Source organism: Globicephala melas, chromosome 21, assembly GCF_963455315.2.
Source record: "Globicephala melas chromosome 21, mGloMel1.2, whole genome shotgun sequence".
Lineage (NCBI taxonomy): Eukaryota > Metazoa > Chordata > Mammalia > Artiodactyla > Delphinidae > Globicephala > Globicephala melas.
In genome coordinates, this window is record NC_083334.1 from 17,565,356 (window position 1) to 17,576,740 (window position 11,385).

At 43.6% G+C, this 11,385-nt stretch overlaps 1 protein-coding gene across 3 annotated transcripts in view; it reads right to left on the minus strand.

Annotated features, from left to right (window-relative positions):
- Positions 1-11,112, minus strand: part of ZDHHC2 (zinc finger DHHC-type palmitoyltransferase 2) — a 64,832-nt gene extending 53,720 nt beyond the window's left edge. For 2 of the 3 annotated variants that reach the window (XM_060291400.2, XM_030831950.3), the window contains exon 1: positions 10,722-11,112. In XM_060291400.2, coding sequence (XP_060147383.1) covers positions 10,722-10,861 — 140 coding nt within the window. In that variant the 5' untranslated portion in view covers positions 10,862-11,112. The remainder of the gene's footprint in view (positions 1-10,721) is intronic. The other variant, XM_030831901.3, reaches the window with a different exon arrangement.
- Positions 11,113-11,385: the final 273 nt, after the last annotated feature.

Sequence of the window (11,385 nt, forward strand, 5' to 3'; positions counted from 1 at the left end):
CTACTGTAACCAGTTATGGTTACTGCTCTCATGAAATTTTCTATAGGTAATCTTCAGATAATAAGAAAGTTAAGCTTGTCTAATAGAATAAGGTCTTTTTAATGTGGATTGAAGGAATCCAGATATCCCAGCGACTCACACACTGGTATATGTGTTTCATTTTGGTAAAACTTTTAAAATTAAATTCGGGGGTCTTCAGAGCATAGTCAGTAATAAATTAAAACAAGAGTTCAGGGCTTCCCGGGTGGCGCAGTGGTTGAGAGTCCGCCCGCCGATGCAGGGGACATGGGTTCGTGCCCCAGTCCGGGAAGATCCCACATGCCGCGGAGCGGCTGGGCCCGTGAGCCATGGCCGCTGAGCCTGCGTGTCCGGAGCCTGTGCTCCGCAACGGGAGAGTCAACAGTGAGAGGACCACGTACCGCAAAAAAAAAACAAGAGTTCAATCTCACATTGTTAAATTCTCAGTCCTTATTTTACTTAACATATGAGCTTATCTGTCAACATCGATTGCTCCCTCCTCCTTGACACCTTCTCCTCCCCAGGCTTCAGGACCCCACATTCTCTTAGTTTTCCTCCACTTCACTAGTCATCCCTTCTCAGTCTTCTTTGCTGGTTCCTACTCATCTCCTCAACTCTCAGTGCTGGTCATCTTTGGTCCTCGTCTCTGCTCAATTTACGTTCACTCTCTTGTTGGGACAAATGTATCCGATGTTAAGTCTTTAAATCGATTTAAATGCTGAGGACTCCCAAATTTACTCCTCCCGTCCAGACTCTCTTCCCAATGCCAAACTCATCTACACAACTGCTCACTCGGCATCTCTGCTTCCATGTCCACATACCACAGCTGATCTACGGTCACCCTATCCCCACCCAGCTCCGCTCTACCTACATCTTGTGCATCTCAGCTCATTTCCATTCGTCCAGTTGTTCAGGCTAAAACACTGGAATCGACTGGCTCCTTCCTTTCTTTCACAACTCCCAAATGTCTGTCAGGAAATCCTGTTGTCTCTAAAAATAAATGCAGAAGCTGGCAACCTCTCTCCCTTCCCACTGTCCCCACCATGGTCTGACAGATCATCATTTCTCACCTGGATTGATGAAGTAGATAGCCCAGAGTACGCAGCAGCCAGGATGATCTCTTTAAACGTAAGTCATAGCACGTCACTGTGCTACTCAGCACTCTGCCACGGACCCGTTTCACCCCAAGTAAAGCCAAAATCCTCACAATGGCCTATGAGGTCCCATAATCTGTACCTTTTCTGCACCTCTCTGACCTTGTCACCTACGTCCCTTCCCCCTGCTCACACCCCTCCAGCCAAAATGACCTTGTTCCTCCTCTAACATGCTCACACACTCCTGCCTCAGGGCCTCCATACTGACGGTTCCCTCCGCCTGAGACGCATTTCTTCCCAGTGCAAGCATGGTTCAATCCCTCAGCATCTTTGAGTCATTGCTTAAATTCCTTGACCATCCCACCACACACACACACACACACACACACACACAGACGCATGGATAAAAAGATGTGGTCTATATATACAATGGAATATAGCTTGGCCAAAAAAAAGAATGAAATCTTGCCATTTGGAGCAACATGGATGGACCTAGAGTGCATTATGCTAAGTGAAATAAATCAGACAGAGAAAGACAAATACTATGTGATTTCACTTATATGTAGCATCTAAAAAACAAAACAAATGAACAACACAACTAAACAGTTCTAGATACAGAGAACAAACAAGTGGTAGATAGAGGGGAGGTTGGTGGGGGGAGGAGAGAAATAGATGGGGGAGATTAAGAGGTCCAAACTCCCAGTTGCAAAATAAATGAGTCACGAGTATGCAAAGTACAGTGTGGGGAATATAGTCAGTAATTATGTAATATCTTTGAATGGTGACGGATGACAACTAGACTTATTATGGTGATCTAAAAACTAAAAAAGGAAAACTTCCACTGGCATTCCCCATCATTTCTGCTCTGCTTTTTTGCTTTGTTGTCATGATACTTAGGAGCCTCTAACACATTATATAAGCTACTGTGTCTCTTGTTCTTCCTATCCTCCAACTAGAATGTAAACTCTAAGAGCCGTTAATATATATATATATATATATATATATTTTTTTTTTTTTTTTTTTTTTTTTTTTTGCGGTACGTGGGCCTCTCACTGCTGTGGCCTCTCCCGTTGCGGAGCACAGGCTCCGGAAGCGCAGGCTCAGCGGCCATGGCTCACGGGCCCACTCACTCCGCGGCATGTGGGATCTTCCCGGACCGGGGCACGAACCCATGTCCCCTGCATCAGCGGGCGGACTCTCAACCACTGCGCCACCAGGGAAGCCCAACAAATATTTCTGAATGAATGAACAAATTAGGGAGGTACTCAATAAATTATGGATGGTTTGAAATGCATTCTATTCTTGGATTTTAAACTTGCTTGCTAAAATGCAAGTTTATGGGGGCCTCCAAATGAATCACTGCTCTCCACCCCCTCCAACCTACATAGAGCTCTCAGTTGTGCATATCTTAGTTTTTAGTATGTCCTAGTCCTGGAATAAGCTGCATTTCATTAAAAATATGCTATAATTAAAACCTTGATTAATTCCAGCTGGTCTCTGCCCTGCATCCCTTCACATTAATGGACCTCCCTGGAGGTGTCCTGTATAATCACTAGTCATAGTTAAGCACATAAATCCCTTACTGTCTTTCTTCCTACAACATGTCACATGGAGTTGGCCACCAAGTAAAAACCCTGATCACAAATTAGTCCCTGCAATTCAGAGCAGGCTTGGGACTTACAGTCTGAGGTTTATAACACTGAAATCTTTTTCTCCGGCGGTAAATGGTACCAGGTGTCTCTCATTAGGGCTCAGCATCAGCTGTTTTGGAGCAGGCTGTTTTTCCCACTACCATATTCCCAATGTGAATTTATGGACATTACAGAGACTGTACTTTACCTTGCACCATCTCTCACATCCCTACCAATTTGGTGAAAAGCCACACTTCAGATTCAGCCACCTACTACCTCTCCTGAGATGACCTTTGGACCCCCAAAACCACAGGGACACAGTCTGGTCTGGGTTTTCAGTCACCTCATTCTAAACATACTCATTCAAATACAGTGAAAATCCACTTTTTACATAATGCAATAAACAGAGTCAGAAATTTAATTGTATCTATATATATGAGAAAATAGATAGGCATTACAAAGCATTCTGGTCTGCCAAATTTCACCTAGTTATAATCAAATAAATCTATAAAGTTCTTGTAAATACATGAGCTGCTTTTTACAAGGACTGTTGCTATTATAAGATGACCATGAAGATAAGCAAATTACCTTGAAACTATTGTACTCTTTGGGTACTTGGTTTTAAAGGATGTAGAGAAAAAGGTTTTTTGATTATTGCTTGGCGTTTATTTTACTGAAGAACTGATCTGGACCATTCTGTTCCTTTAGGGTGGCGATGCTAGTGAATAAATCCAGAGGTCAAAATACTTTATAGCAGGAAAGCTTAACTGACACTCTACATGAGGAGAAATTTCAGGATACCATGGAGAAATACTGGCAAAGAAATAAAGCTCAGTGATCTGTAAAAGCACTTCTCTTTCATTTGCATTTAAAAATGTAATCAACAACATATCTAAAAGGAACTACCATCAATATGCATTTTTTAGAGTGCAGAGAAGCGCTAAGATGATAAATGCAGCAGATAGTTTTGCTCCAGTGTCTCCCAAATAAAAATGGATTTTTAACATTTCTGGCACAAATATTTAAAATTGAATTTAAGAGTCATAGTCAGATGAAAAGTCAAATTAGGAAAAATGCTACACAAACGTTTCAAATGTGATTTAATTTTGAACGGAAAAATTTCAGGCAATCATAGCCAGTTACTTTATTGCTAACATATGCTTCTTAAGAAATCAGGTCATCTACTTCCTCCCAGCTGCCCTCACCCCACCCCCTGCCCTGCAAATTCCACCCTTTTCCATTCTCAGCATTTGACTGAGATAACAATTAAGATAACATAAAATTACCCTTAAAAGAATTAGAGAAAAATATTTCAACAATGTTTAATGGACGATTAAAGAAATTAATTCAATTATGTTATGCTTTTATTATTAATTCTCTGGTATATATCTACATGGTAATATAAAATCGTAGGCTTCCACATACTATTAAGACTATCTTTCTAAACAATCTTTGTAAAACTGTTTGCCCAACGGAGAGCATTAAGAATCTATGGCAAATCTATCATTTTGCAAGTAAGATGAGATAGTATTTCTCCAGTCATGACAATGTTGCAGTCTCAGGGGACCCACGAACTCACCACTTCCTAGAGGAAAGAAGGCTGAGCGATGTGATACAACAGTCAAAATGCATGAAATCAGCAGTATAAATTACAACATGTAAGTCCTGGTTCCATTTTTCTGAGAAGAAAAACCACAAATTTTCCATCAAGATGAAAAAGAAAAACAAACGAAGCAAACAAAGTCCACTAAGAATCTTCTCACTGAGAACGCTCCATCTATACTAATCTCTGGAATATTTGTCTTCTTGGTTTGTTTGGTTTTTGTCCTCCTGGCACTTCTTCCTACCACGGAGGCCAAAGAGATCCAACACCTGCTCTTGCTAAATAAACCCTGTTGCCTGGGATGTGGGCACAACAACAGCTCAGCCAGCTGATGCTCCCAGAACCATCTTTATGGAGTCACAGGGCTTGGGATGGCTCCAGGGCTTGGGATGGCTGGCCACCAGGGCGGCAGCTCCTTCCAAGGGTATGACGTCAGCTCTGCTTCACCCACCTTCTCTTGGTTTCTGCTCATTTTCTAAGCTAGGTTCTCCAGTCTTCCCATGGATTCAATGAGGTGTGTTCAGAAAGTTCTCACATTTACTCACCAAGCCACAGGCCCTAAGCTGAGAGCACAGTAAAAGTTGCCCAAGCATTGGGTAAGAAATGAGGCAACTGAAACAACCACGTAGCACGTAGCTGAGGCAAAACTTGCTGGTCATAATCTCACTCTGAGATATTTATATGTGGTAGATTGATAACATGATTAGACAGTCATCACTAGTGAAGTGCTCTCCATCAGCTCTTCTTACCTGCTGTACTGATCATTCTGATTTAACACTGGTACAGCAACCAACTCCCAGGCTCCCAGGACTGGGAAGGTTCATTTTCCATTTCTCCTTCCTGCCCCTGTGCCATGGGAGCCGCATTTTGAAAGTTACCAATCCTTCTCCTCATGCACAAGCTGGAGGGAGGCTTCAGTTGTGTTCTGTTTTGTTTTTCCAGAGGCAATTTTTCCCCTTAGCTGTGAGGAAAAGATGTCTATTCAGTTCTCCTCTAAATCATCTCTGTGGGGAAAAAGTGCCTAGCACATAACAAAGGTTCAATAAACACTTTTGAATGAACCCTGCTCAAACCCCTCTGAAGCTGGCCTCTTTCTAACCTTGCAGAAATGCACCTTCTCTAGAGACAATTATCTTGACTTAAGAAACCATCCCTTCAGCTTCTGCTTAACTACTGGAAACACTTGAGCAAGTATTTAATTTGATGGCATGGACACGGCATTCTCAGTAAGCATTTGAAAGTAAACTTTTATTCTCCACAACAAACTTTAAATTGAGTTTGGACTTCTAGACCCTCTTCTCTTACCTATTTACTTTATACAATTGTTTCATAAAAATCAAAGACATTAATTCATTCGACTTTTAGTGAGCACCTCTGCATGCTAAGTACCATGGTAACTGCGTTACCTATGTCATGTCATCTCTGATAGGATTTAATAGCAAACAGTAATGCTGCATTGTCCAATATACAAATTAAAAAGTTTTCTGACACACTAAATGGAACCAAGAAAGCATTAAGCAGAGGCTTTTTTCCTCCTTTCCCACTGACCATTTATATTAAAGTCAAATGGTACACAGGTCAAGAATTTGGAGTATATCACATTTTATACATTTGAATTTTAGATTTGAAGAAATGTTGAGTTCTTATCCCTCTATTTAGACAATTAAAAATCTTGAAAGTATTTGATAATATCAAGAAAAGTTAAAGAACTAATATATTTTAAATCAACTGTCAACAAGAAATAATTTCTAAGCATTTAGGCATTAAACATTCAGCATGTGCACATCTTCTACGGATGTGCTTTCTGTGTCATTTAAAACTATTTTAATAATTATAGACTTGTAACACTTGTATTCTCAAGATCGTTTGTCGTCAGTTTTTTCTAAAAAAGTTTTAATGTCCTGCATAATTTAAAAAAATGATAGTTTACCAATAACAAAAACACAGTTCTTTCTCTGTGGGGCTCAAATTCCTTTCATGATGGAAAACAACTTAGAGCCCCATCCAGTCTCCATCCTTGAACATGCAATGGCCTTGAATTAATGGTAGATCATAACAGAATCCACGTATGAGGTTTTATATGTTTTATCCTTAAAGATATCCTTAAAAGAAGGAAAACGTAATTTTCTATCTCCTAAACTGATCCCTAAGTATGTAGACTAATCTTATAATTCTTGAACATCTTCAATAATCACTGTGGAATACAAGAGGTTGCAGTCATTTCTGAGACGTGTTTATTAATAATAAAGACTGCAAATCCATGAGTAAAACCCCAATATTCTAATGGTCTAACTTCTAACATAATCCAGGGTCAGCAATCTACTGCCCAAGGGCCGTCTGGCCTGCTGACTATTTTTATAAATAAAGTTTTATTGGAACACAGTCACACCCATTTGTTAAATTATCTAAAGTTGCTTTTGTGCTACAACAGTAGTGTTGAGTGGTTGTAACTATCTGGCCCAAACTATAAACCCTTTGAAAATTCTGAAATCATTATATAAAGGCTGTTTCCCTTACTTTCAGAGCTGTGTTAACTCTTACTAAACAACAACAATAAAGTTTAATGAACTTGCTAAAGGACTTCATTGGACTAGAGAGATTCGGTGAGGGGTTTGCAAGGAAAGGGAGACATTTTAACATTTGTACCACAGAAGCTGAAGTCACATTGGTTAATTTGGAAAAAGGACATAGAACTGGTAGCAACTCTTGGACATTTAATGTCTGCATCTACAAATGCCAGAGAGAGTTGGCCTAAATGATCTTTCAGCTTTGCAATCTTCATGATTCTCTGAAATGACTTCAGTAAATCCATAAGCAAACTCAGAACCACATGAGCACACGACTTAATAATAAATGTTTCATGGCACCTGCCTAAGGTGAAGGCAGGGAAGGAATACATTTTAGAAAAGTGGAAACCAAAATTATTAAACAAGGGTATGTGGAGCTTTCTGGTACTATTCTTGAAACTCTTCTGTAACTTTGAAATTATTATCAAATTAAAAGGTATAAAAATAGTTAAAACAACTTTAAATGTTAGCACTTAAAAGGGAAAACTTCAGTCACCGTATTCCACAAAGTTAACACAATGACTGCCATAATGGATCTGGAAAACACATACGCCATGCTTAGTATGTTCCCTGAACCAAGCACGCCTGCAGATTACCGTCATTCCCTCTGTTCTGCATCCTAATTACCCACCTTACAGATTTTACCCTTTGAATTTATCTTACTTTATGGAAAATGAGCTAACTAGTAATTAAAGGGATCCAAAGACAGATAAGACACAAAAGAAGCTGGAGTGGAGAGAGTAGTAGGAGGCAGAAGGAGGGAGTAGAAGAGATCAGTTAATCAATTAACTAGATAAACATGTTCTGAAATGAGCACACATAGCAGCAGCTCTATTTTATCTCTTCTTTGGTAGACGAGGAAGGAAACTAACCCCAAATACTTGACTCTCATACAATATATGTACATCCCGTATATTTTTTATGTACACATATTCCAAAAAGAGATATGAGTTTATTTTTTCTAAATACAAACACTAAGCAAACATTATGCTAATTGAAAAAGTGCCTAGAGAGCCACACACATCCACATCGTTAAATATAGAAACTAACTGTAATGAGAATCATTATCTCCAGTTTCCAAGGATACCAGGGTAAGCACTACTCCTAAACTGCAGTTAATTCAGCAAAGGGCACAAAGTAATTTATATTCAGGGTCATCTCTGCTGACAGCAGATACAGAAGGAAGGCCAGGGTAAACCGCCCTGTTTTTCTATTCTGTTTGTTACTCACTCTAATTCCCAACCCCCAACCCCCATCCCCTGGTCCCAACCCTGGCCAATGTTTTATGGGTAAAACTTGGAAAATCTGATGGTAAACAGCAACTTCCAAGAGAAACAGAATCCACAAAGGGCAGGGCCGTCAGAGATGCGAATAATGCTGGGGGGTTGGGAAGGCTGGCATTCCTCTTTGCTTTGTCTGTGAAAAGGAGAGAAGCCTGCTTTTGTGTGCCTGCCACACCAGTGGCCCCCTTTCCCAGTGCCTGTAAGGGAACTGTACAGTTAATTTCAACTTCCCACCCAACCAAGGCTATCCAAGCTTTTAGAGCTTACCCCTCCTAAACTGTCACAGCGTCTAGAATCAAATTCATTTTCAATTTTCTCTGTCTTCTTGACTCTACGATCTAGACGTTTCATACGATTACTTACAACTTGTTTCTATAGCTTTAATATAAAAACTACTTTCTGACAACTTCAGAGAGATTGCCTCTGAATTATTTTGTTCTTGTTGTTTATTCAAGGCTATTTATTGCTTTCAACATGACACGCATTGTACCAGGTGAGGGAGGCAGTGATGAGAAATGATATGAGACTTCACTTTTGATCTCCAGGGAAAGTATCAAAAACAGGCCATGTCACTTAGGCAGTTTAAAAAGAGGCGTTCCCCTCTCAAATTTTCACTTACTAAAATAGTGATATGGAATTCATGGATACTTTGGATTTATCTTAAACTTACAGAAATTAAAATAAAAATATATAAAAAATATATAAATAATATTCAGATAAAACAGCGGTTTTCCATTTAGTTCCTCCCCCATCACCTGTCCACTCAATACGGTAAGACATACTATGTAGAACTCAGCTGGGACAGAGATAATTGTAAGGGAAGAAAAGCTCTCCCAGCCTTCATGTGTTTCTTCCTGATGGGCATGAGACTGCATCAGGCTAAGCTTCTTATCTTAATGTGATAATGTAGGCAAATAAATTGCCTGTTTTGATAACTGAGGTCTTCTGAGACTTTCCTCTTTTGCACCAGTTACAGTAATTGAAACTGCTCACTGCTTCTCTTTAAGAGAAGGAATGAAATACAACAAACGTTTCTAATAGTTATGTAACATTTCAGTATACCTCAATAAGGCAAGTTGTTTTAATATTAACAGTTAATACAAAAAGTACGTTTCTGAAAATTTTTTCCTGTACATTTTTGATAACTTGAATGCTACATACTCAGTTGCACTGTCTTGATGATTTCGGTACCCAATCCTTCTTTTTTTTAAAAAAGCTACTTTTGTACTGAAATATTGTTTCTAAATTCAATAAACAATATAGTAATAATATCAAATTTTAAAACTACATGAAATGGGAAGTTAGTCTCAATTCTGTTAAAAGTTTTGCCAGTAATTATTTTGGTGTATTATTCTGACACCTATTATTTCTCACAAGGGGCAACATTTTGAGGTAAGATGGCTTCAGAGAAGATTCTATGACTGAATCTTGCAGCTTGCAAAACACTTAAATTGAGAAGGTTCAACTAAACAGGCCACCGTTTAACCTTTCTCCTGGCCTCACGGGAAGCTAATGCTCCGGAGGGCGAAAACACAAAACACAAAAAGCGTTCACAAGTCACTGGCGGAAAGGTCATCCTCTGGTTTATCACCTTTTCTGATAACACAGATGAGTTTTCACAAAACCTCTAAGGTAGAAACCGGCTTACATTAAGAAACAGAATTGTATTCCCTAATCGTGCGCAATCAACTTTTTTTCTTCTCATCTTCAGCGCTGCAAATACCCCATCCAACCGATTCTGGAGCCTAAAACTTGGACTGGAGCCACTTGGCTCTCCGGATGAAGAAACATCAGATGGTCGCCTCCTTTCTTCCTTCTATTATTCTAACATGTAAATTACGGTCTCGCGTACTGCATGTATCTTCGAAAATACTTTATAGTAGCTGACCACCCACCCACCTCCACTTCACTATCAAGTGTCCAATTGGCAACGCTCAAAGATCATAAAGGCAGCAAAAACGCCCCTGCGGACTGTCACAAATTTTTAAAAAGTGGATTAAAGACAACCAGAAACGGGCAGCTCTGACACGCGAGGCCACCGTCCCCCGCGCCGGTCTGGCGCAGCTCAGATCCTGGGCCCAGCTCGGAGCCCTCCAGCCTCCAGCGCAGCCTCTCCGGGCCTCACCCCTCGGCGGAGGCTGGGGCGGCGGACACCGCCGTTGTCCCGGGTGCCGGCCTGCCGAGGGCGGGGGTGGCTGGGCTGCGCGAGCGTCCGGGTGGAGGTAACACCGTAGCCGGAGAGTTGCGAGGGGAAGGCGACGGTAGCGCGAGTGGAGGGAGGCTGCCGCGAGGTTGTTTTCGGCCGCGGCGCCGGCCGAGAAACAGCCAGTTGGCGGCGCACGGGGCGCGACAGACTCCGGGGTGGGGAGAGCGGGCGCGCGGCGCCGCGCGCTCGGCGTCCCGTCGTCCCGGGACTGTCGAGTGGGCGGCGGAGGGGGCGAGGGGCGAGCGCAGAGGCCGCTGAGTGGCCGGGCCGGCCCTCCGGGGGCGGGGGGAGGACCGAGCGAGGGCGGGCGCGCACTCACCTATGCACAGCTGGATGGCGTAGGCGTAGTAGGACCAGCCGAGCAGGAGGCTGATGAACACCACGGGGATCCAGTACAGGACCCGCCGGCACCGCCGCCTGACGCTGCCCGGGCCCGAGGGCGCCATCTTCCAGCCGCATCCACCTACCCAGCTCCGCCGCCGCCTCCGCCGCTGCCCGCGGGCCTGGCTCCGGGGCTGGCTGGCCGCGCCCGGCGTCCCCGGCGGGACGGGCCCGGGGGCGGCGGCCGGTTGCGCCGCGGCCACTGCCGCCGCCGTGGCGCTAACTCCCCATCCCGCAGCCCCGAGTCGGCGCCGCGGACTCCCGGCTCCTCCGTCCGGCGGAGGCGGTGGCTGCGAGAGGAGGGCGCGGAGAAGGCGGATGGTGAGGAGGCGGAGGCGGAGGCGGAGGCTGAGGAGGTCCGGGAGGAGGAGGCGGCGGAAGCCTCCGCCCCGCCTCCGCGCGTCCCGCCCGCGCCCCAGCCCCCCCGCGGCCGCCTACCCGGCGCGGCCCGCTGCGCCCCCCGGCGGCCTCTCGCGGCGCTCCGGGCCGTCCCCGCTGCGCCCCGGGGCCTCGCGCCCTCGTCGCTGGGCACCTCAGGGGCGCCCGAGGCGGGGAGTGAAGGCGCCCACCTTGGCCCGTCCGCCTCTGGCTTGGCCCCTGGG